Source organism: Diadema antillarum, unplaced genomic scaffold (assembly GCF_040938485.1).
Source record: "Diadema antillarum isolate AM-2024a unplaced genomic scaffold, OU_Dant_1.0 seq00001145_RagTag, whole genome shotgun sequence".
In the NCBI taxonomy this organism is placed as follows: domain Eukaryota; kingdom Metazoa; phylum Echinodermata; class Echinoidea; order Diadematoida; family Diadematidae; genus Diadema; species Diadema antillarum.
The window spans coordinates 189,056-215,549 of NW_027271957.1; the positions used below are offsets into that span (position 1 = coordinate 189,056).

The 26,494-nt window shown below is 38.5% G+C and overlaps 2 protein-coding genes across 3 annotated transcripts in view; both read right to left on the reverse strand.

Annotated features, from left to right (window-relative positions):
* Positions 1-109: 109 nt before the first annotated feature.
* LOC139744183 (uncharacterized) lies at positions 110-14,014 on the reverse strand. The gene is made up of 3 exons (XM_071654636.1): positions 13,939-14,014; positions 11,423-11,574; positions 110-6,038 (listed from the first exon to the last, which is right to left on the reverse strand). The coding sequence occupies exons 1-3, from the start codon at positions 14,012-14,014 to the stop codon at positions 4,302-4,304; spliced, it is 1,965 nt and encodes a 654-aa protein (XP_071510737.1). The 3' UTR covers positions 110-4,301.
* Position 14,015: 1 nt separating this feature from the next.
* LOC139744182 (interleukin-6 receptor subunit beta-like) overlaps positions 14,016-26,494 on the reverse strand; it is a 131,603-nt gene continuing 119,124 nt past the window's right edge. For both annotated transcript variants that reach the window (XM_071654635.1, XM_071654634.1), the window contains 5 exons: positions 25,872-26,020; positions 22,847-23,017; positions 19,931-20,092; positions 17,009-17,281; positions 14,016-14,255 (listed from right to left, as the gene is read on the reverse strand). In XM_071654635.1, coding sequence (XP_071510736.1) covers positions 14,029-14,255; positions 17,009-17,281; positions 19,931-20,092; positions 22,847-23,017; positions 25,872-26,020 — 982 coding nt within the window. In that variant the 3' untranslated portion in view covers positions 14,016-14,028. The remainder of the gene's footprint in view (positions 14,256-17,008; positions 17,282-19,930; positions 20,093-22,846; positions 23,018-25,871; positions 26,021-26,494) is intronic.

Here is a 26,494-nt window from a genome sequence, read left to right on the forward strand (position 1 = left end):
GTGAAATATGTCCTTGTGTGTAGCTCAACAGTTGCACCCAATTGTAGGCTCCCCCCCCCCCCCAAAAAAAAAAAAAAAAAAAAAAAAAAAAAAAAAATCCATAGAAATGTGGCGACTGGTATGCCTCTGCCATATCATATTATTTTCCCATAGGTCTGTTGTACATCTTGACAGTGTGAGATGACAGTTTCACATGACTGGTAAAAACTAGAAATATGGCTGTGGCGACTGGCATGCCTCTGCCATAATGCATGATTCTCCAAATAGGTCAATAGTACATGTGGACAATGTGTGATTACATTTTCACAAAATTGGCAAAATATTAAAATGACAATTTTGTCACAAATGTGTTGAATGTTCACCTTCCTTGATTTACATGTAGGTTTAATTGGATGGATAGGAGAGCATGTATTTGGGAATTTAAGGACTTTAACTTGACTTTGACCCATTCATAAGTTTATGCATTAAGTAATTTTCAAGGTAGGGAGAAAAAGTGCAATTTCTATATTGAATAGTAAATTGTTACCATTTTCATCTGGCCTTTGACCCTAAGATTCATACAATAATCACTGTCAGGCAGAACTTGCATAAATATGTAGTAAGTTTCAAGATAACTTGAGCCACTTCCGAGATATGGAGGAAAAAGCTAGTTCAGCACTTTCACTTGATCTTTGACCTTTTGACCTTTGAGGCAAAAAAGGAAAAGGAAAAAAAAAGGAACTATCCAGAGAATCTCTATTAGGTTATACAATACACCAAGTGTAAAAAAAAAAAAATAATCCTGCTTGCATTGCATAAATATGAGGGAAATAGTAAAATTTTGAAGTGTTGCCTTTGACCCCTGACCTTTGACCCCATGAACCCTAAATTCTCTAGATAATCACTGCCAGTCAGTACATGTATATATGTTCCATGAAGATACCTTGAACAATTTCCAAGGTATGGAGAAAAAAGTGAAGTTTTAATATTTTCACTTGACCTTTTTACCTTCGACCTTTGACCTCATGACCCCAAACTTTCACCAGAGAATCTAAAATGGGTAATACATGTATACACAAAGTTTCAAGAAAATATCTTCAAATATCTTTCCTATGAGGAAAATGGTGAAATTTTTAGGCTGTGACCTTTGACCTTAAGCACCCTAAAATTGACAGGCAAAACTTTGTCCACTCATACATGTACATACACATGCCAAGTTTCATCTAGATACCTCGAACGGTTCTTACGTCATGCTGTCCACAAAATTGATTACTGACAAAAGGATGGACAGAAGGTTGGTACAACTGTATGATGGAAGGACAGACAGACAGACAGACAGACAGACGGACAACCAGAAAGCACAATGTCTACGGTAACAATTCCTGGCGGAGGCATGAAAAGATAAATGTATGACATAAACCAGAGCAAACGCATACATAAGAAAACATGTTTTGTTTCTGTCATGGGTATATGCCATGATGGGTGGCTTGAAGTGAATCATATGTGCTGGAATACTATTGAACACTTTATTCAAAAAGATAAGAGTTGCTTACACAATGGGCAGGCAGACCAAAGGTAAGAATTGAACCTACATGTATAGTTGATGGGCTGCTATCAATTTCAGCTACACTATGTCAATACTAATCATTCTGTAATACTACTTTTGCATTGTTATCAAGATCATAACCTCTGTTTACTACTCAATAATGATAATAATAATAATAATAATAATAATAATCATGATAATTAAATGTTGCCACTGATCTACTAGAGGACACTGTCATTATCATTACCCTAGCATTGCCAGGTACCCATTTATACACCTGGGTCGAGAGGGATGTGGTTGGTAAATACATCTTGTCCAAGGACGAAAGCACTGGGTAGGAATTTAATTCCAGTTCTCCAATTGTGAGCCAGGGGTCTTATCCACTATGTCACAGCACCCCCACACATCTTATGGTGTACAGTGTATTCTTGTTCAATTTTTTAAAGATTATGACAATTCTTCATAAAAATACCCAGATGCAAAAGTGACTCTGGTCTGAATCAGCTTACAATATACGTATGCATATGCGATGAAACAGAATTTCAGTTTATATTAACTCTCTTTGTAATAATCATACAAAAATGATGAAAGTGGTGACAACAAAATACACCATGGTAGTTGACATCACTGCAAATCTAATGTGAATGCATCCCTTGATTTCTTTTCTTGAAAACTAGTATCTGAGAGTTGATTTTAGAACACAAACACACACATCTCAGATTTTCTCATATGATTTCTAAACAAATTACACTTGATATATGATGTTCTTTTCTCACCAACTAGCCTGCAGAACTACTTGACACAACCTTAAATAGAAATTTTGCAGCAATTCAGGTTCATGATATCAAAGTTGCCATTTATCAACACTTACCCAAACTTTTTACCACACCTGTAAAATGAATCATGTAACATCTTTCACAAATTCCATCTGCAACACACACTGCATTTACAAATGGCCAGCCAATCATTACTCGACTATTCGAGCAATGGGCATTTTAACATGAAGCTCACAACAACTCAACATGTTTTTTTTTTCCTTGTTTTTTTTTTTCTGTATAAGTACATGGTATATGCATATAAAATCACAGTTGAGCTTTGGGCCCTATCATATATTACATGGTGCAGCACTTGTTACATGTTTGTCTTCACAGGGTGATTACAAAAATTACTGCAAAATTATACACAAAGCATCTGAAGAACATACGATTATAATACGACATGGAATTTTACACATTCTGTTCTCTCATTCCATGCTACACTACAGGTGGCTTTTACTAACATGGTGCACTGTCTGGCAATAAATCTTAATTATCAAAGAATATTTCTTTAGGTGTATTTTCAAGATTTGTCGCTGTCTTTATGATACCCATGGTTACATTTACTACGTATTGGATGAAAAAATTTGCCACATAAACGGCAAAAAAAGTAAGGAATGGCTCTGTAAAAAAATGAAATAAAAAGTGATAATGTTGCTATGAAATTTATCCTATAATTTCATATGGTCTTCTGGGGACCTCCTAAAGTGACATGGTCCCGTTAACAATTACATTACCTGAGCAGTAATCTTATTTTGGTGATGCCAGTCAGAATGAAAGGCTGAGTATTCCATATAATACATAAAGCGATGGAATTTTCCTTTCCCATGAATTTTGAAGAGCACCGCATAATTAAAATGTTATCATACAAGCAATTGTGACAACTGAGTAATCCTGGTACTTTTCATAATACACGTATATGCAAAAGTGTGTGTGCAAAAGTATGAAAATGTAACAGTCATGTGACCACCCAAGACGGTCATAAAGACGAGTCCAGAGGAACATTTCTGCTGAATGACTTCTTTTAAAATGGTTATTTTCAATCTAAATAGTTTGTAAGCATTTTTCACTGATTGTTGTAATTTTGCAATTTCATTCACTTTTTCCTTAGGGCAAATTGTGTGACAGAGAATATTTTGTTTTCTTTTTTACAGTTACGGTGTATCTGTATCTTAAACCATCTTCCAAGGGTGAGCTTTGTCAAAACTGCTGCATACATGTAGTTGTTACTGAAGTCCATCACCAATACCTCATAATGGATGTGAATTGAAATTTTGTGCAATATTTTAACATAATACAGATTTAACTTTATTTCCCCTATATAGCGAAGGATGAATCTATTTCACTGCTATGAACTGAAACTTTTTCAGCTATTATATCTTCTTGCTCCAATATCTCAACAACTGCATGAACCACACTGTCATGCAAATACACAGCAAGTGTTCACATACAATCAGTATTTGCTCTGTGCTACCATAGCCACATACATGTACACTATGGCAGTTACTAGAAATATAGGTTGTACTAGGTGTGCCACTTAGTTGTAAGTGCCCCGATTTGGTACAGGAGAATATCATGTGCATCTATGTACATACATTTGTAAACATCTCACAGGGCACATTTACCGAATCCATTTCACACATATAAAATGTCATCAAAACATCTGATACATGAACATTAATGGCACTATTCTTTGTGGGATGATAATGTCCTGTGGATTTTGACCAATACTTCCTGCACATAAATTCTTAAGATCAGAGGTAGAATAGATGCCATACATGAACACTATCACAAATCACAGTCATATTGTTTCCACCTTCAATGTCTAGAAACATTTGTCCACTATTTTTTTTTTGGCCAGCACATTTATTCACTAACAGCCAGTGCTCCGCAATTGAACACACATGAATAAATTGCTAATGCAACACTTACGCAAATTACCGTTATGGAGCATGTAGCAGCTAACACACAGTAGATTCAACCTTGCTTCCACCTGGTGATGTTGGCTTGACATTGTTTCCAACATAGGGATCGTCCAAACAAAGTTTCTTGCCTGTTGGCATTGGCTGATTATTATTCAGTGGGGTTGTTGGCGTGGTTGGTGGAGACCGCTGTTCACTGGGACCTTGAACAGCTTGCTCATGGGGGATGTACGGATTTGCCATAATGGAAGATACCTGTAGCACGCTTGGAGCAGAAACTGTCAGAGGTATATTGTCACTGGTTACATAACCATTCTCGCTCATTCTTGTGAGTCCATTTGGCATGCATCTCCTTGGTGACTGAGTGTCTACAGGCTTCTCAATGTCACTCCCTTCTAAGTGGTCTCTCACTTGAGGTGATGGCCGCAGCAAAATAGCTTTCATATCTGATTCTGTTACATATCCACTTGCAGTTGGCTTTGCAAGAAGTGGAACATTCTTTGTTTTACATTGGGCTGGCTGGACTGGTGGTGTCAGGGTGGTATCATTTGGTATGTATCCATTAGAGGAGGAGGAAACAGAGACCGGAGTGGTACTGGACGGTCTTGCAGATGGTAACACTGCCTTGGGGTGGTGGTGCTGAACAGGTGTGCTTGATGGAGAGTATGCAATTCCAAGGGTGCTATAGCCTTCACCATCTGTTAAGGAGGAATCACTCCCACTCTGTGACTTGGAATCAGCCAAGCTTTCGTGAATCCCTTGGAAATTATCCTTTGGTGCATTTGTGGAAGGTTTCAGTGAAGATTGGGCCAACTTGGCAACTGATGATGTTGTTACATAACCAGTGCTGTCTGGCTCAGACACTGGATGCGGGTGGCTGCCTGGAGCAAGGGCAGTGGCCACAATGATCTCCTGCGGTGGCTGAATTCCATTTGTGGCAGAGATGCTAGGCAGACTCATGGCAACTCCTTTAGCATCCTCAGAGGGAAAGCTGGTACTAATTCTGCCATCAGCTGTGTGGGATGCCCTACTGTCTGAAATCCCTGTCAGGGAGGGATTACTCGAGGTTGCTGCAAGCTGGGAGTACTCAATGTCAGCTTCTGACCCTTGCGACAGTCGTGAGTAGGCCAGTGGTTCCTCAGATGGGAGTGTTTCTACACTAGTAATAGGAGTCAGGCCAGACAGTCCAAGGCGATGGTAGTTGACAGTTGACTGGCTCCCAAATGATGCCTCACTTCTTTGATCAGATAGCCCTCGGACTGAAGCAGCGGGAGTTGTGCAACCCTGAGGTGTCACTTGAGAGAGCTGTGCATATGCCTCACTTTCGTCACTCAGGTAATGCACAGAATCATTGTTCAACATAGGTGTGGAGCTATCTGGTGCATCTGCACTCTCTACTTCAGCAATTCGTGAGTAGGCCACACTGCCATCCCCATCATCTTGTTGTGTGCTGTGGCCACTGAAGACTGTATCATCTGCCTCATAGTCATCACTCACTGGCATCTTGCACTTTCCATGCAGCTTGTTCTCTTCACTTTCACTATGGTTGCGACTGCTGGTCTTCTCTCGCACATAGCGCATTTCATCAGAGAAACCATCCATGTCATGGATGCCTTGATCAGTGCTGCTGCTGGTGCTGGTGCTCTCCTTGGATGACGATCGGTCAAAGGGTGGCAGGAGCAGGTTGGTGGTTGAGTCTGCCTGCCGCAATGTGTCAAAGTTCTCCTTCTCTGCCCGTAAGCCAAGCAGGCGTCCCTTCATCTGGAACTTTTCATCCTATGAAAGAGCATAATACAATCATTAAGTGTGATGCTGTATTCTTGTTTTCAAGTGCCATTGTATATTTATATAATATTGGATGCACTTGAGTGGTATATCAGATATATTGCATTCATCAACATGAATATTCATGTTGATGAATGCAATATATCTGATATACCATGAAAGAAATCCAGTATTATTATTATTATACATACAAACCACTTTCCACTACAACATCACATTCAATTTCCAAAAAGAAAAAAAAAAATGAAAAAGGGTTTCACTCACCAATTTATTGTTTACAAAATCTAACCTTTCAACTTGTATACGTACGTCTATCTACGCACGGTAAATAGCATGCATTTCTCAACCCCTGCGCGCATTCTCAACCTCATCGCGCAATGCCACTGCACTTTCTTACGCGAGGACGCGATACTGCGCGCGCGCGTATAAAGAAACATTTGAGTACGATATTGACAGCAGAGTACAATATTGGAAACAATATTGTACTCCTTTTCTCCATTGATACGGGTAATGTAAAATGCATAGGACAGGTATTATGCTAACAATATTGTACGTCATTAAGTAAACCCCTTGCAGGAATATTGATACATGGTTTTATTGTATCGAAAAAGTGGCTTGTATGTATAATAATTCTCAATAATGCTTTGTGTTCCCTGGCATTCAATCATAAAATATTACTATCATTATCATTATTATCATGTTCTTCTTCCATCCAGTTCATTTCCAACACTTGACCTTATAAACCCCTGAAGGTAATCAATTCCCTAGCCTAACATTATTACATAAGAAACCATCACTACATGAAACTTCAGTTCAATGCAGGTTGATCATAAAGAAAATGACTGCAGTGATAATTCAATTCTGTTTCAATGGGGAGGGTGTAGAAAATTGTAGACTAGCATACTCGACTGGAATGGACACTCTGAAGATTATTGTATCATTATGGCAATATTACAGGACATGAAAAACCTAAGTAAAAAGCACTATTCAATTCATATTCTCAGCTTGACTAGATACAAACATGCTTTATCTACTTTCAGGCCAACATTTCATTCACAAAACAGAAATTAAACAAAATGTAAAAAATCTAGGTTGTAACTGCCACAGACTTTTGCTCATAGAATCAAAAGTACTAATGCTATTGATGAAAAAATCATTTCATCAGCAGAAGAATTTCTCCACAACATTTGTGACACCTTTTTGTGATACAAGAGCATGTTGTGTGAAAAAAATGTGGTGGTAACGTGTCATAGTAAATCTGCAAAAATAATCATGTAACATAAGAGGGCATCCTACTTAAAATTTAAGTACGCCCTCACTCAGATTATTACATAATATGAAAGTTTAGACCATAAGCTTTCAAATGATGTATAACACTAGAACTATCACTCATTGTGATTAATATACCCCCACCCACAACTGAGGATATTAGCTCAACCAGGATTTTTTTTTTTTTACTTTTTAATGAAAACAACAATACCACGGCAATGCACTGTCCAACAGTAAATAAATGTATTGCTTACTGTCAGTCAAATGTCCCACATCTCAAGTCAAGTGCTCAAAAACTGAGTGAGCAAGATAAATAAACTGATGATTTCTATGGTTTTTATTAAAAATTGTGTAACCATGGCAACACAATGTTGGATATTAAGAAAAAAATGAAGTTTGCACAACTATATATCATGCAGTCACATGTGCCAAATTTCAAGCCAAATGCTAACAGGATGAGGGGCTTAATTGAATTCACAATATTAGCAGGGTGGTCCACGAGGGGTTTTAGCATGTCGCTGCAACATGCTAAAATTCTTGTGCAACATCCTAAAAAGCCAGCAACATGCTATGCAACATCCTCAAGAATTTGCAACAAGCTCAAAGTAAAAGTATTCAAAAATGTGCAAAACGTGTGCATAACATAAGAAACATCAAACTACCAGGTACTTTAGATATTTGTGTGCAAAACATGAGAGAACATTGAATGTAAGCAGCAAAATATTGCGTACTACGTATCACTCATCGTGTGCGCTCCGTGCTTATTCAATTTCTGCAATATTCTCAGATTCTGAGCTTGCAACATGCTAAAATTTCAAGTTGTGGACCACCCTGCATTAGTGTATCATTTTCATTCAAAATATACTGTTACCATGGCAACATATTTTCCACACTGACAAAAGAGTTTTTGCACATCTAGGTAATGTAGAGGTAACATGTGCCAAATATGAAGCCAAAATGCTCTAAACAGAGAGAGTTAGGATCTAATCGAAATGTTTTTATGATTTTCATTCAAAATGCACTGTTACCATGGCAACACATTGTTCAACAATGATGAAATACAAAGTTTGCATATCTCTGTACTACATTGGTTGCATGTGCCAAATTTCAAGCCAAATGCTCAAAGACTGAGGGAGTTACCTGAATCCACAACATTTTTATATGATTTTCATTCAAACTATGCTGTTACCATGGCAACACAATGATCAACAATGACGAAAGGTTAAGTTTGCATATCTACGTACCATAGTGGTCAGGTGTGCTAAATTTCAAGCTAAATGCTCAACGACTGAGGGAGTTGGCGGAATCCACACGCTTTTTGGTGAAAAAATGTTGTTACCATGGCAACGCATTGTTCAACAATAATGGCAGATTAAGTTTGAACATCTATATGCTATAGTGGTCACATCATGTGCCAAATTTCAAGCCAAATGCTCAAAGACTGAGGGAGATAACTGAATCCACAATATTTTTGCATGATTTTCATTCAAAATATACTGTTACCATGGCAACACATTGATCAACAATGACCAAGGACTATGTATGCTCATCTACGTACTATAGTGATCACATGTGCCAAATTTCAAGCTAAATGCTCAAAGACTGAGGTAGTTACCTGAATCCACAATATTTTTATATGCATTTTAGTAAAAAACTGCTGTTACCATGGCAACCCATTGTTCACCACTGACGAAAGATTAAGTTTGCACATCTATATGCTATAGTGGTTGCATGTGCCAAATTTCAAGCCAAATGCTCAAAGAGTGAGGGAATTAACTGAATTCACAATATTTTTGTATATGATCTTCATTCAAAATATGCCGTTACCATGGCAACGCATTTATCACCACTGACGAAAGATTACCTTTTCACATCTACGTACCACAGTGGTCATGTGTGCCAAATTTCTAGCTAAATGCTCGAAGACTAAAGGAAGTTAGCTGAATCCACAATATTTTTGTATGTTTTTTGGTAAACAAAAGCTGTTACCATGGCAACGCATTGCTCACCACTCACGAAATATTAAGTTTGCACATCTATATACTATAGTGGTCATCTGTGCCAAATTTCAAGTCAAATGCTCTAAGACTGAGGGAGTTAACTGAATCCACGATATTTTCGTATGATTTTCATTCAAACTATGCTGTTGCCATGGCAACACATTGATCAACAATGACGAAAGAGTAAGTATGCACATCTACATACAATAGTGGTCACATGTGCCAATTTTTAAGCCAAATGCTCGAAAACTGAAGGAGTTAGGCTAATCCACACATTTTTGTATGATTGGTAAAAAAAAATACTGTTGCCATGGCAACAGATTCATTACCACACAAATCAATTGTGTTTTGCACAAACATACATTACACTGATCGCATATCCCAAATTCAAACTGAATTGCTACAAAACTAAGAGAGTAGTTCGATCCACAACATTTTGTAAGATTTTTATGAAAATCTTCCGTTGCCATGGTAACGCATTATGAAATACTCATGAAAAAGGTCTCTTGCACATCTGCCTGTGATAGCGGTCAAACATGCCAAATTTGAAGTTAATTGCTCAAAAACTAAGAAAGTTGCTCGATCCACAAGTTTTTATGAAAATATGCCGTTGCCATGGCAACGCATTATGTGATACTAATGAAAAAGGTGTCTTGCACATCTACCTTAGATAGCAGTCACACATGCCAAATTTGGGGTCAATTGCTCAAAAAATGAGAGAGGAGTTCGATCCACAACATTTTGCTAGATTTTTTAAAAATTTGCCGTTGCCATGGCAACTCATTATGCAATACTAACAAAAAAGGTGTCTTGCACATCTCCCTTTGATAGCAGTCACACATGCTAAATTTGGGGATAATTGCTCAAAAAATGAGAGAGTAGTTCGATCCACAAGTTTTTACGAAAATATGCCGTTGCCATGGCAACGCATTATGCGATACTAACGAAAACGGTGTCTTGCACATCTACCTTTGATAGCAGTCACACATGCCAAATTTGGGGTCAATTGCTCAAAAAATGAGAGAGGAGTTCGACCCACAAGATTTTGCAACGGACCGACCGCCCGACCGCCCGACCGACCGACCGACCGACCGACCGACCGACCGACCGACCGGCCACCCGACCTCAGGGTGATTCCTATATACCCCCCCTACACACTATGTGTGGGTGGGGGTATAATAACACATTAATGTCAATAATAACCAATCTTGTGTCTGCACACTGCAAAATGTCTGAGCAGTCTGGCTTCGCCTTATGTGACAAAAATAAGGGTTTAGAAGCTAGCATGAAGTTAGACCCATCCTCACATTCAAACCTTTATAGTAATCATTATCAAATGAGGAAGCACATCCTAATCAAATGATTGGTTGAGAGCATTCATGTGACAAGGCATTTATTTTGCCAAACAAATAAGTTTGCTAATGACCGGTCATTAGCACTTTCATGCGTGATGGTAAGTGGGTAGGATTTCACTGTTTTATTTTAATACTCATGAAAATGGCTGGTGTGGAATTTAAAATACCTGCTTTTGAAACTACTTTCACTGAAGATGTCTGCTTTCTTATCTTATTTGGCTATTACCTTGGGTGTGTCAGACTGTTCCACAGGTACCTTATGTGGGTAATTGTTATCATAAAATGGTGATATGGATCCTAATCAAATGATTGGCTGAGAATGTGACAGTCTTTCATTTTGCCTAACATGCCCAGCGGGCATAAGTTTTTAGCACTAAATGTGTACTGATGACTGGTACTTACGACCACTATGAGATGCGCGTGTGACTGTGGCTTGCCGTAATCACGCTCACTGCCATCACAATTGCATGCTTTAGCAGTGTGCGCTCAATCAATTCTTTGCAACTGTTTGACAAATTGCCCAACATCAACGTAAATACCTGCTCGAGTACGTACGCCCACGATTTTTTTCTTTATCATGGCTACTACTAAAACACTGATCAATATTATTAGTATACTAATGCCCTCATTGATGTGTATAATTTGTACAACATCTACTCTCTGAAAGCATGAGTTTCCTCTAATTATGAGCTTCATCAAAAGTGCATCAGTTACATGCTCTATTAGAAGTACTTTCTTCTGTATCACTTACACGTTGGTCCAGCACTGCTTCAATGAAGTAAGGGTCAGGGGCAGGCTTGAAGAAGTCTGATTGCTTGAACCAGAGAAGAATGAACAAGGCGATGATGACAAACACCAAGATGACTGGGATGATGATAGCCAGGAGAATTGTGCTCACAGATCCTATGGAGAAAGGTGAGGAGTGTAGGGGAGTGTCTAGAGTGTTAAAAGAGTTGGAGACTCTAAGAGCAGTGCTGCTTGTTTGGCATCTCATGTGGTGTGATGCCACTTCAGTCAATTCAATTCAATTCAATCATAGTTTATTTCTAAATTCTTCGTGGGCGAGCGGAAAATAAATTCGATTATGGAAAATAGTGATCCACTAAAAAGCCAAAGCTTGTCGGACGTGGATCGCTAGATAAATAATGAGTAAATTATATACTATTCTATAATAATATACATGTAATTATTTTGAGATACACCGGTTGGGAAAAAAATATAGAATACCAATGCTAGTGCCCGCACACTGCTCACTGAACCACGTTGTACCGGGAAAATATAACAAGGACAACACGTTCGTACACACATTCGATTACCCACACGTACAGTATTTACACTGTAAGACGCGAGACAGTACCGAGAGGAGAGAAGACGGTAACAATACAAGTCTACGAAGAACAAAAGACAGGAAAGGAAGAGGAGAGAAGAAAGAAGAGAAGTCTGCACACAGAACACGCCAAGTGCTGCGACATCAGGACAGGTGAAGGCTCAAGCATGAATCAAAACAATTTAAATTATCTAAGATTATAAGTAGAAAGTAAATATTTTCTGAGTTTGTATTTAAATGTAACAAATTTGGGGGAATCTTTTACACTATTATCTAAATTATTCCAAAGTCTGGGTCCGGTATAAAGAAATGTATTTTGGGCATGTGCAGTTCTCATTAATGGAAAATGAAATTCGTCGGATCGTCGTGTGGGATAGTTATGAACATGACTGTTTCGATGAAATGAAATCGTGGAATATTTTAGGTAAAACGTTACTGTTGTAATTAAACATGAACTGGCCAAGTTGAAACACATACAAATCATTTACGTTTAATATTTTATGGTCAGAAAACAAAGCATCTGTATGTTCTCGGGTATGTAAATTAAAAACAATTCTAAGCGCTTTCTTTTGTATGAACTGTCTTCATGAACTGTAGTGAGTAGAGATTAAATCGACCCGTCAGTGTGTTTATGATAACTCTCGGGCCTGGTCACGCCCAAATTGCTACTTAGTTCCCACATCAACACAACATTTTGAAAGCAGTTTTCTCCTTTCCTGTTTTCATCTAACGGTGTTTAATTGTTTTTACCAATTTGCCAGAGGTGGACTCCTTAAAAATATCTTTCATATCATCTTAAATCTTGAAATGTAGATGGTATTCTAATTGAAACCTTCAATTTAAAAAAGAGCAATCGTACCTGAAACTACAATAATAGTGTAACAAAATTTTAATATCATCATGGTAATCATTTATGGCACATTCCTGTACTGCCTTAAAGGAATCATAATAAGAAAAAATTGGCTTGATATGCATAGATAAGGTGAATTATACATTTTTTGGCAGTTGAAGACTGTACAAATACGAATATAGAAGTGTTAGAATGTGAAAATGTCTCTAAAAGATGGAGATGGTGTTTTGACACCTTTTTCTGAACGCAAGAACACGATCTCATGGCATAGATTCGGGTATCCAAATTATGACATCTCGCAATCCCTCTCACTCCCCCACTCCTCTCCCTCTCTCTCTCCCTTTCTTTTTTTTTTTTTTTTCTCTCTCTATATATACATACACTTGGTGATTCTATCCTTCTATGAAGAGTGCTCGATATCCTCAAAGGAAGAGCTTTAGACAGAAGTATTGGAACAAGTTCACGCGGTTGACTGCAGATTCATCCGCATTTGATGCAATATTTGGTACCCTGGGGTACCAAATGAAAATTCGCCATTTTGTTGAATTAATTATTTTTTTTTCAACGCTGTACCCTGGCTTACCAAAAAATGTGTCAAAATATTTTTTTAGTATTATTATGCACAAAAATGCTTTTTTATTTGTGATTATGCATCAATTAATGCATGCAAGTGTACTTCGAAAAACACCTATGGTGCTAGTTCATTGCGACAACTTTGCCGTATCCGAATTCAGAATCGGCGTATCTGAATTCGGATACGCATTATAAATAATGGGCATGAGATGGCGCTATACAACGCGGTACCCCAGGTTACAACGGTACCCCGGTGTACGGCGTGCCGAATCATTTATTGCTACTCGGAGTTTCATGCAACCTCCATGAGGCGCAATCATCAGGCAATTGCCTGATGATTGCGCCTCATGGAGGTTGCATGAAACTCCGAGTAGCAATAAATACGGATGAACCTGCAGTCAACCGCGTGAACTTGTTCCAATACTTATATTATATACATACATACACACATAACAAGGCATATTAACATGAAGAAACACATTAAATATGTACATGGCCTTATCAAAAATTGCTGTACCTTTGTGGATGTTGCACATCTCAAAGTCCACAAGAGGTGAAGCAAACGCCTGGTAGGGGAAAGCCGTCAATCTCATTAACTGCATAGACCTCAAAAAACATATTTCCTTCCATCCTTGACCAGGTCACAGTTGACTTTGACCTCAGCCTGGGTAGTCACAGACGTGACTTCCAGCCAATCCTCTTCGCTGTCTGCAGGCCGACTGCGTGCCACATAGTATGCAATGGGACCATTGGAGGGAACAGGGCGGTTCCACTCAAGGAAAACTGCTTCTGATGTGTGTGGGCGTAGTTCAGGCATTCTTACTTGTGAAGGAGCTGTATATATAAAATGTTGGGTAAAATAAAGGTGAGCACTGTTGTACCATCTGATAACTCAAGAGTGGGTGTGCAAAATCTCTGTGGTCGCTGTGCTCCAATCAGTTATTGCTTATCTTTTTGTAATAGAACCCTGCATGACATTTTAAAATGGGGCTTCAGCTTGTGCCTTCTGAAAAAAAAATTTTTTTTTCCAGAGTTATGCATCTATACCTTCTTAAACAGAATAATTTTCACAAGAAATTGGAACATGTTGTGTCAGCGACACTGACTGGGGAGTTTAACACTGAAGAAGCACGAGGCATTAAGACTTCAAGGGATCGACGATACTGTAGCTGTAAGACATTTGCCAACAGTAGAGCAATATTACTTGAGCATACAGTGGTTATGGATCCTACTTTCAGTACAGGTGTGGGAATAGTTTTTTTCTACTGATATCAGCCAATATCACTATGTGTCTTACTCATGAATGGATCTAAAAAGTATTGACAGTTACTGAAACATTGATTGAAATCACAGTTCATACAATTGTATCTTTATGAGTACACAGGGTTCACTTGAGAGGCAGTGATGTGCTGGTTGGAAGAAAATGACAGGAGAAATCCCACAAAGTAGCAATGGATGTGTGATATGTGGGTGAAATTTCTAATGCATCCTATCTGAGTAGCACGCAAGCAACCATCAACTCAGAGACCCCACATGCCACACATGGCTCTGCACTGGAGACCGCCTACGGTGTAATGATGGAGCTTTGCCCGTACATAATGTGTTGCAATAGCTTAGTAGCAAATTGAGTGTGCACCAATGTACTTTACAGTATACTGCTATATGCGTATGCAGGAAGTTAGTATCAGAGGTTTCTCAGATGTAATGCTCTGGAAGTTCAGGAGCATAGCAGTTTCTGATGTTTTCGAGACCTTGAATGCAGCATTTTCCATCACACTGCAAGGGATTATGGGACTTTTTATTTTGTATTTTCACCATTTGCTGCGATTATGGCAAAATGCTGGAACGCGCATGGAATATTCATATCCAAATCATCTGACTATCTAAATATAACAAAATACAAAACATTCAATTTTTCATGGTTTCAAAATCTTAGAAATCTGATCAGTTCTGATTTAATCGACTGTTGGCAGGAATGCAGCAAGAAATTGACTGCTTTTCTCCCTTTCAGCCAGTAACAGTTTAAATATGTGAACTGTGATAAGAGACCTAGAATACAAAGGAATTACATATTTTTAAACTGCCAATTCTTGTTTGTAATTTTCATTTTGCATTACATTAAAAAAATTACAAAAGATGCCTTACAGAGACAATTCCCCAACAAAACAAGACTCTACTTTGGATATCTCCCCTTAATCAGGCAATGTCTGGAAAAGCATTCCTTACTTGATTAAGCAGAGAACCCTATTAACCAGAAAGCCTTTTGATATTCATTCACATTGCAGATACATGTACCACATACTAGTCCCTCACCTTTCTCCATCAGACATACAGGCACAGTATGTCACTTACAGCCACAGCTCATAAAATAAATAATTAAATTAAATAATTTTGCAAACAATCTGCATGCAGCTCCAAGTCCTCATCAAGCCACATGCAAACACCTAAACATCTACCATTTGTAATTATATTCCTTATGTACATGCAGCCAAAAGCAGCAACAAATTCTGCTGTGTCTCTGTATGTTTCATGCCCACTGTATATTTATTAAAATTCATGAATTTAAGACGAATGTCCTGAGATCAGGAGGTCATAGGTCGAATCCTGCTTGAGCATGTATGCCTGTGATTTCTTTTGTCATGGCTACTACTAAAACATTGCTCAACTCAGTGCTTATTTATGTCGATGTAGGGCAATTTGTAAATCGGACTGTAAGTTTGTTTTCAATGAACGGCCTGAAGAAAGGTTACAGTCTCAATGAAGTTAGTTTATTCTTCATTTTTCTCGATAAGTGTGGCACTGTGTGTGTGTATGTTGGTTGTGTATGTGGTGCTTTGCAGGGGTTCATACACAACATGCATAAATGCATCTACCAGTGACACGGCGAATTGGTTGTACACTGCAAATTTAACATGTTAAAACTGCAAACTAAGCTCTCTAACTTCTTTAAAGGGGATGGCTAGTAACTGATCAGTGGGAATCAATGGGAATGCTGGGGGATGATTGTTCCAATCCTTGTGGGATTCATTTAAGAGTACATTATATATCTATTGTTGTGTGAAAATGATTTGCTTCAGAATGGTCTCATATTCAAGTAATGTGCAGTTTAATGTTTCCAGGTTAGCATGCCTGTACAGTGACGGGGCAATCGTGAACGGCCCATCACTATACAGGCATACTGTACAGGCATGCTAACCTGGAAACATTAACCTGCACATTACTTGAATATGAGACCATTCTGAAGCAAATAATTTTCACAAAACAATATATATATATAATGTACTCTTAAATGAATCCCACAAGGATTGGAACAATCATCCCCCAGCATTCCCACTGATTCCCACTGATCAGTTACTAGCCATCCCCTTAAAGTACCTCACAGTTTCTTCATAATTAATATATACACGCAAATTCTAATAGCTTTCTGCAGAAACTATGTAATTAGATCAGGAAAATCTGGAAAATTCCTAACCGTTTATTCGTACTGTCTACCCGATTACCTGGTAAATACAGCACGTATTGGTAAATGTTTTTTTCAGCTTGGCCAGTGGCAGCAACAACTTCAATAAAGATTATTTCACACACACCTCCAATATCTGTCAGCACATAAACAGGCATGGTGAATGGGCCACAGGCAACAGAAGGTGACCCATGGCTGCATGCCTGAACTGCCACGCTGTAGTTGGTGAAGCCGTTCACATCAAGCACTGCTGAGGTATTTACTACTTCCTTTGTTTGGTCATTGTAGCTCACTCTGTACAACCCGAGAACTCCATTAAGCTCAGTTGGCGGCTTCCAGGTGACATGAATGGTGCTGGCATTGAAGAAGGTCTTGCGGAGGTCAGTGGGTGAAGAAGGTGCTACACAGGATATAAAATTGAATGGAAAAAAAAAGAAGAAGATGCTTTAGACTTTACAGGCTTGCTGTAACTTGAGAAATTTCAAAGTGAATTAGAAACATACACCTGGGGAGCGTTTCATGAAGCGTTTTGACCGACAACTTTGTCGGACAAGTTTGCTCTCAGCCAATTACATGCAAGGATTTCCACAGCTTATAACAGTATGTCTGAAAGAATATCAGACAAAATGCTTCATGCAATGCCCCCAGGATGTATCTTCAAACTTACTACTTACTAGTATTTGACATCATTGAAAGAATGATCTTCTTTCTGGAGCATTCTCTTCTACATTTTTTTTTTTCATAATCTTACTTATCTTTTACATTTTACCTACTGTACAATGTCAAAAAGAAATATATATGTTGTCTCCCTGACTGATATGGCAAATGCTATGTGGTAATTTGCAGCTGTACTTTTGCAATTGGATTTGCTTATTGTTATGTGACTTGGGCGTTTATGCAAGCTTATCAAGATGAAAAATCAATGCAAATTGAAAAAACTTATCTGACTCCACTTCAACTATATATTTCACTACGAGCTGTTTTAATGAATGATTTGTGAGAGGTGCAGTCAGTTCAAAGGCTTAAACAGTTTTACCAAATGATGTTGTCACCTTCTACAGACACAAAATAATCGCCAACAGTGCAACAATTATGATCAGTACTATTTACCCAACAACATACCTGATTCTTTTGATTCTCATGCCTACGAGGTAAAAAGGTTAAAGAGCATCCGCCCATTTTCCTTAACCCGTTGAAGACGAGAGACGAATCCCAAGTATACTCGGGGAAGTGTCTATGGGAAATGCGTGTTGTAGCAAAATCAGCCTGCCCCAAATGGGTTAACTGTGCTATTCCTAGTATGTGTCGCACCAATTGAGCTACATGTACATGCAGCAAATAGTTTGTATGTCCCAATGTCCACCGACACGCCAACCAATGGTATGGCACACCAACAAGTGGAGCAGAGCGAGGAGAGCAGAAGGAAGGAAACAAGAGTCAATAGATGGTTTTTACTTTGTAGATAAAAGAATTGGTCTACATGTGTAAAAGCCAATTGTCTACTCTCCTTATTAGGTGCAAGGGCTTCTTTAGGGCTTGGGATGATGAAAACTGGAGTGTCTGTTCAGGTAAAACTGGAATAAAGAGCGACAACCCCAGCTAGAAAAAATTTTGCATTTTAACTTGGCCTTTGACCCTAGAACTTTGACCCTATGACCCTAAAATTTCCAAGAGAATCACTGAAAGGTAAATCATGCATACTGTAGATACAATGTATACATGTATGTACTCAGTTTCATGATGATACCTTGAGTCACTTTCGAGATATGGACCAAGAAATGAAATATAGCACTTTCACGTGACCTATGGGCGAGAAACTTCCAAGAGAATCTCTATTGGGTTATACATGCATATATCAAGTTTCAAGAAAAATACGGCAAGTATTGCATTTAAATATGAGGGAAAAAGTGAAATTATGAGTTTACCTTGACCTTTGACTCATGACCCCCCACATTCCCTAGATAATCACTGCTAGTCAGTACATGCATATGTACTAAGTTCCATGAAGATAGCTCGAACCATTTCCAAGATATGGAGAAAACAGTGAAAATTTAACATTTTCACTTGACCTCTGACCTTTGACCTCATGACTTGAAACTCTCTCTGGAGAATCTTTATTTAGTATTACATGTATACACCAAGTTTCCAGAAAAAAACCTCCAGGCACTGCATGGAGATATGGGGGAAATAGTGAAATTTTGAGCATTTGACCTTGACCCTTTGACCTTTGACCTTGAGCATGTGCCCCCAAAGTTGATAGGCACAACTTCGTCCACTAATGCATATACATACCAAGTCTCATTAGGATACCTTAAATGGTTTTTTAGTTACGCTGTTCACAAAATTCATTACGGACGGACGGACGAAGGACGGACAACCCGAGAACATAATGCCTCCAGCGACACTTCGCGGAGGAGGCATTAACAAAAACAGTCACTCACCGCAAGCATCGCTGCGCGCCCGGTGGCACACACCCCCAATGTGCACAGGTTTGTCTATAAATAATCATCTGTATAGGGCAGATAAGGCAGATACGGAGCGGCGCAGTGAGTGCCGTGAGTGTTTTGGTTTTGGTTTCTCTGTGTTTCTTTGCACGCAGATTCGGGTGTCGCTGTAAGATATTAGCATACTTTGAGAGACAAGCACTCAGTTGTATTGAATGTAGATACAATAGATCTGACTGGAAGGCTGCCAAAAACCACAGGAAACGAAGAAATCCTGGAGCTTCTAAAAGACGATAACCAATGGATGCATTAGCATATGGACTGATGTCAGTGGGACCCATGAGGTCTGGGGAACGCTTTGCATTTTTGTTGCATATAGTTTGGTGGCACAGCATGTGGAGGGAATAGCACATTACCAGAAAGCAGATGAATAGTTTTACCTGATGTCTAGATAATATCAAATTATAATACCATCAGACAAAATCAAGCCTAAATCTTGAATTAAGTGGAATGGATGCAATCAAATACTTGCTGAATTACCTGTAATAAAGAGTATGAGAAATGTTCATAACTAAATGTGTAACGCATACATTGTAAATACTTACATCCTTGACTCGTCATCCCGCGAGACACATCAGAATATGGCCCAGGGCCAGCTGCTGTTGAGGCTGATATGCGAATGCAGTATTCAGTAAATGGCTGCAAATCTCTCAGGAAATATGAAGACTGCTCATCCTCTGTAGCATGAATTGTCTTCTCACTGGTGTCTTATGAAAAATAGGACACAAAACTGATTATTTGAAGTTAACCAATATAATTATTATTATTACTGTATTTTTTATTATTTTTTTTTTTTGCTGTAGAAATATTTGTCCATTAATATTTAACATGGAGTGAACAGTCCTGGTGATGAGTGCCTTATAGTCCATGGGCCAAGACCCGAAAAATGGGTTATTGGTACCACCTGAGGTGGCAAAACCATTTTTGGTGTCATTTTGTTTGTTGGACATAGATATGCTTATCAAGCTATGATAGCATTTCCAAATGAGTAGCTTAGTCATAATAAATGAATTTTTAACCAATTTTGGTCTTGTTTTTATATCCCTACACTTCTGAATCGAAACTAACCGCTATACAAAGAAGAGCACTGTCTTCTGTATGTCCACAGGTGTTCTGTTGAAAACGCGGTGCGGTTAGTCTTTATTCAAGGCAGCGAAGGGAATATCCAAAGGGTTATGATGTCCACAGCTGCCACGCGGTGCGCTTAGTCTTTATCTAGACCAATGTACCGTTATCATATCTAAAGTTCCTATCAAAAGGGATTATCTATACTGTTTTTATACTACCCTCTCAACAAATACATCAGTTTTAAACAAAAATCACTCTGTTCATTTACAATATTATTTATTATAATGTATTGTAGTGTACCGGTACATTGTTTTTGCATTATCTTTCATTGTTGGATGGAAATAAAGCGACATTGGCCTGGTATTAGCGTTTTCACCGTAGCGTTTTCACCGGGAAATGATAAATAATTGAAAAATACGAAAATATTGAAAAAATTCACGAGGAATTACTCTTTTTTGTTGTTGTTGTTTTTAGATAAAGGGATATACACTGTATCATAAGCTTTGGATATTCCCTTCGCCGTCTTGAATAAAGACTAAGCGCTGTGGACATCATAACCTTTGGATATTCCCTTCGCTGCCTTGAATAAAAACTAAGCGCACCGCGTTTACAACAGAACACCTGTGAACATACAGAAGACAGTGCTCTTCTTATGTATAGCGGTTAGTCTCGATTCAGAAGTATAGGGATATAACAACGAGACCAAATTGGTTAAAAATTCATTTATTATGACTAAACTACTCATTTGGAAATGCTATCATAGCTTGTAAGCATATCTATGCCCGAAAAACAAAATGACACCAAAAAGGTTTTGCCACCTCAGGTGGTACCAATATCTGGCCTGGCCCATGGACTATTAAGATTTAAGGATACACAAGCATGAGACTCAGTAGATCTAGCACTCAACTGAATATTGCAAGTTCACCCTCAATGTATTCTTGAAGGACTTTTAAATAGCTAAGAAGAACTAAAGGGGGCTTTGAAGGTCTCCAAGGACATGGTGTCCATTTGTGTATTCTATTACACTGGTGATAATACCTGTCAAGTTTGCAGAAAATTTGACTGTATGTTTTTGAAGGGAAGACTAAAATGTTAAAACTGACCTCAATTTAATACCAGCCCAAGTGGGCCACCCCTGGATCTGGCATATACAAACTATAAAAAAAATTTACTCACTAATGTTCTTACTCAGAATGTTTCTGGTTTTACAGAATAATTTCAGAATGATTCTCTAATTTTTGAATGCCTATCCATACAAATATATGACCATGAATCACAAAACAAACAAAATGTCGCACCCCATGATTTTAACGTGAGGACTCAAAACAGGTGAAATGGGTCAACTAAGGCAATCTTGAGTTTTTCATATTTTCTGAACGAGCTCTCTTTCTTCTACACTTTTCTTTAGTTTGGGATTGTAATACGAACGGGAAAGTCTGTTTTTTGCAGTTTTTCTACAACCCCTTTTTGGGGAATAGTAGAATGATCAGGTATGTATTAGAGGTCCCTTTTCATTTCTTGAAATCCTTTGTACACTCTTCACTTTCAAGTCTAATAACTTTTGAAAGGATAATGCTACTGCTTTGAAAGTTGGCATTAATCATTGACAGAACATGTTAACAGAACATGTACAATGTCAGCTTAATCTGATAATCCCTCCATTGTTGTTGCTTTGTTGGTTGACATGTTGTGTTTTGTCCCTTTCATCACACAGCTAGCGCGGCTTGGTGAAAGATTAAGCGCTTGAATAAACCCTGTACTTCAGAGCCTCTTTTCTCAGTTCACACTTTTCCTGAGTGTGTGCTTTCTTTCCAGCATTTAGGTAGGTTAGGGGAGTCCATATTAAAGCATTTGAATTGAGTTATACATCATTTTGATGCTTAGAGTCTGCTCTTTCAGAATCTGTTGTAGAAAAACTGCTGAAAAAAAAAAACTTTCCCATCAATGTTATGATCCCAAACTACAGAAAAATGTAGAAGGATAGCTCTTTCAAAATATGAAAAACTCAATAATGACTCGGTTGACCCATTTCACCTTTTTTGAGTGCTCACATCAAATCAAGGGGTGTGACTTTTTTTTTATGTTCGTTTTGTGATGCATGGTCACATATCATGTTTTACAATATTCATCTTGCCTACAATGTACTACGGTAGAGGGTTCATTTTTAACCCTCTTTCCACACAGGACATACATTATACACCTTGCATACAATTCTTATCCACCATACATAACTACTTTACTAATGGACTTTCTCACCTGAAGCTTTCAATGGAAACTGGAAGTTTTAAACCCAATTTCAGTATTCTTTTATTCTGTCATATCTTCATCCTAATCATTTACTAATTTCCTTCCTTCTAAGTGACATTAGCACTGAGCATAATGATAGTTCTTACTCAGACATTGACAGTTGCCCTCGAATACATCAGTCTTGCAGTAGGAGATGGTGTAATGGCTTATGCGGCCATTTTGGTAGTCCACATGCGGGGAACGCCAGCTGATCTTCAGCTTTGTTGGGGAATCTCCAATGCTTTCCACTGTCACTGATCGAGGGGAACCATCAGGTTCTGTGGAAGAAAAGCAAAAGATAGGTATGTCGCATCCAGCATATTGCTTTAAGTCAGGTTGGTGTTCATACGTACATGTCTGTGTGGTGGTATGGTTGGCTGAATTTTGAGTGAAGTACATGTATAACCTTCTTGGTGGCTATGATCTATGACTGTCTGAAGTACATTTTCTTGGTTCCCCAGTCTCGCACTGACATCACTAAAATTATGAGTTGCTTGTTTTTGCAGCTTTACTGCTGATAGTGGTAGATATCAGAGTGGCCTTCTTCATCATGCTGCCCCACTTTAAAACTGCTTTGAATGGGGCCACACTGGATTTCTGAGCCACTTTGAGAGGGGCCACACTAGCTTTGCCAGTTGGCATTGCCGGGCCCGACATAGGTAGAGTGTAAGCTGGCTCTTTGCCACACTTGGCGGAGAAACCATATGCTGTTTTGACTATAAACCTACAACTGTAGTCCATTTTGTCAAAAAAACTCTATTAACCACAATGAAAAAAATTCTTTTGAATAATCTTTCACAAACATTTGCAAGTAGATGTGCTAATGGTATGAATTTCACATTCACCCAAAATGGCGGGTACTGGATACTGTACAATGTATATAGTCTTATACATGTACATCGTCTATTTCTTGGTCTTCTTTTGCTTATTTTCTGCCATTCAATGTCAACATCCATGCATTGGTTACACTGAATTCGTCCATTGATGTTCTACTGCACCACTCAACTGTCTTCAACTCCTAGATCCTAGTTCCTGCGGCCACATGGTTATTGCAATGCCAGGCCTTCTGGCATCGTATTCTTTTTCCACAGATGTTCACGCAAATCCTATAATGAATGATACATAAGTCGGTGCAAGACTCATGTGGTCTTGCATGTGGTTCTTGTTTGTTGCAGTGGTTCCTGTATGACACTTTTTTTTGGGAAAGTTTTTCTTTTTTTTAATGAAACTTTTATGTCAATGTAGGGCAATTTGTCCATCTGTTGTAATAAACTTGCATGTGTGTGTGTGTGTGCGTGTGTGTTTATCATTCATGGGAGAGGAAAGAAGAGTGAGAGGGGAGAAGGGAAATTGAAAGGAAATGTCTACTCAGATCAGTCAAGCTGCCTTTTACACCAGTATCCGTGATTACCAACGCTAATCAAATCTTTTGGACGAATGCTGGTCCTTTGCCTAACATTCAGAAACACAACCATCATCATCATTTGAGATAAACACCAACGCAAACAAATTACAAAGTACTGACACTCCAGTTGCTGCAAGACAAACATGTTGCTACAAGTGATGGCACGCAGCAATAGGACTAGAGACAAAACTTCCTTCAAAATACTGCAGCAAACTGACAAATTACTGATATGAAAAGATATACAGGGCACTTTAACCCTAACTAGGCTGGGGGGGCTCCGAGGCCCCCCCTCGACGTTCCACGCTATGTATCGCTAACGCGAAAAGCTATCGCCGCGACGTTTCATAACTTTTTTCTTTTGAGTCTCCCGCATCTTTTGACACCAAATTTGCGATGCCCGGGCGCGCGGTTCCGAAGTTGCTCACAAATATGTACGTGCATGTCAGACCCAAAATTGCTCAAAAACCTGAATTTGTGAACAATTTCAGTGCAAACTGTGCTTACAGGCAAATTTCATAAAAGCCTGATTATTTTGGGGTTTTATAGATTAAAATCAATTAATAACATATTTTCTTGTTTGGAACAATGTCGCGGACAAGTTTCATAAAAAAAACAATGAAAAACAAAGTCGAAAAAACAAGGAAATACGTAAGAAATTCAAAAAACAATAAAATACTTAAGAAATTTTTTCTGATGACACAATTTTTTTCTCTTATATTTGCTCAGGACACCAAAAAGAATATTTACACAAGAAATGTGCCCATTTTGAGCTTTACTTTGTGATTTACACCACATTGTCTGATTTCATGCATCATTACGCATAAATTAGCATAATTTAGCATAAATGATAATTTTTTTACAATTTCACTTCGTGGTACTTTAGATTACATCATAGGCAATGTGTGTGCCAATTTTCGTCGCGATCACGGGGTCGACGGTCGAGATCTGGAGGGGGGGCCTGGGAGGCCCCCCCCCCCCCCAAAAAAAAAAGAAAAGAAAAAGAAATCACACCAAAAAAGGTATAAGAAATGAGTGAAAAGAAACAAAATGTATGCCGCAGTGAACACCAGCATGGGAAACATAGTTTGAATACTTTCCACATGCACATCGTCACACAAATCATGCAACACATAAACAAAAACTCACCTCTCAATTGCAGGAAATGACGTAATGACGTTAAAAAGAACACACAACACTCTCAAAAGGGTGTTTGTACTTTAAACAAAGACAGCAGAGGATCAGGAGAAGGTAGAAGGTGAGGAGAGGAGTCTCTAATAAAGAGAATCAAATCTACTGTGGTGGTAGGCAGACTATACATAGCACTGCATCTTTGATAAAATGGATTGCACCAAGGAGGTTATTTGAAGCTAACTGATTGCATGCACTCTAGTTTGTGATTGTGTTAACATGTGTGGAAAAAAACAACAACAACACATTGCAGCCTGCTGGGCTGGTCTGCAGTGAAATCTCATTCAGCATTCAATCAAGATATGGAAACTGATGGCATGCACTCTAGTTTGTGATTGTGTTAACATGTGTGGAAAAAAAAAAAATTGCAGCCTGTGGGCTGGTCCCCAGTGAAATCCCATTCGGCATTTACAGCAGTTGAATCGCAAGTGGTATGCTGAACCACTCTTTCATTGCTCCCAATGTGTATGCCTTTCATGTAGAATTTGGTAGCATTCAATTTCATGGCATATGAAGAAACAAAATAAGGCTGTCCTTACCTGCTTCACTTGTTGTGGCAAATACACTTCTCCAGTCACTGTCACCCTTCTTGTTGACAGTGGAAACTCTAATGTGGTATTCTGTTGCTTGATTCAGACCCCCAATTGTAAACATGCGATTGTTCACATCAGTCTGTGTAGCTCCATCCCTGAATGAATAAAAGACATGCAAACCCCCTGAAATTAAGCCTTATCTTTCCACAATGAACACACAATTTTAATCTTTAATGCTGAGAACTCAAAATGGGTACACATAATGCTTTTAAGAGAAATAAACAGTTGCTGCACTACACAGATAGTAACAATAAAAAATAAACAAAAAACCTGAAAGGAGCTTGACATCAACCTCAGCTTAAAGGGAGTGTACAGTTCTGGTCGAGGCGAGGATTTAGCTTTTAACGTTTTGCGAGATATTCAGAAACCACTCTATGAGATGTCAAAGAGCATGCAATTCTAAGGGGTATCAAAAGTTTATTTGATGAAAATCGGTTTTGAAATGGCTGAGATATCCAAAAACAAGGTGAAACAAAGAGATACTAATAAAGTTGTGGCCTGTCGCCTTCTACTATTATCACTTTTATTATCTCAGCCATTTGGAAACCATTTTTCATCAAATAAACGTC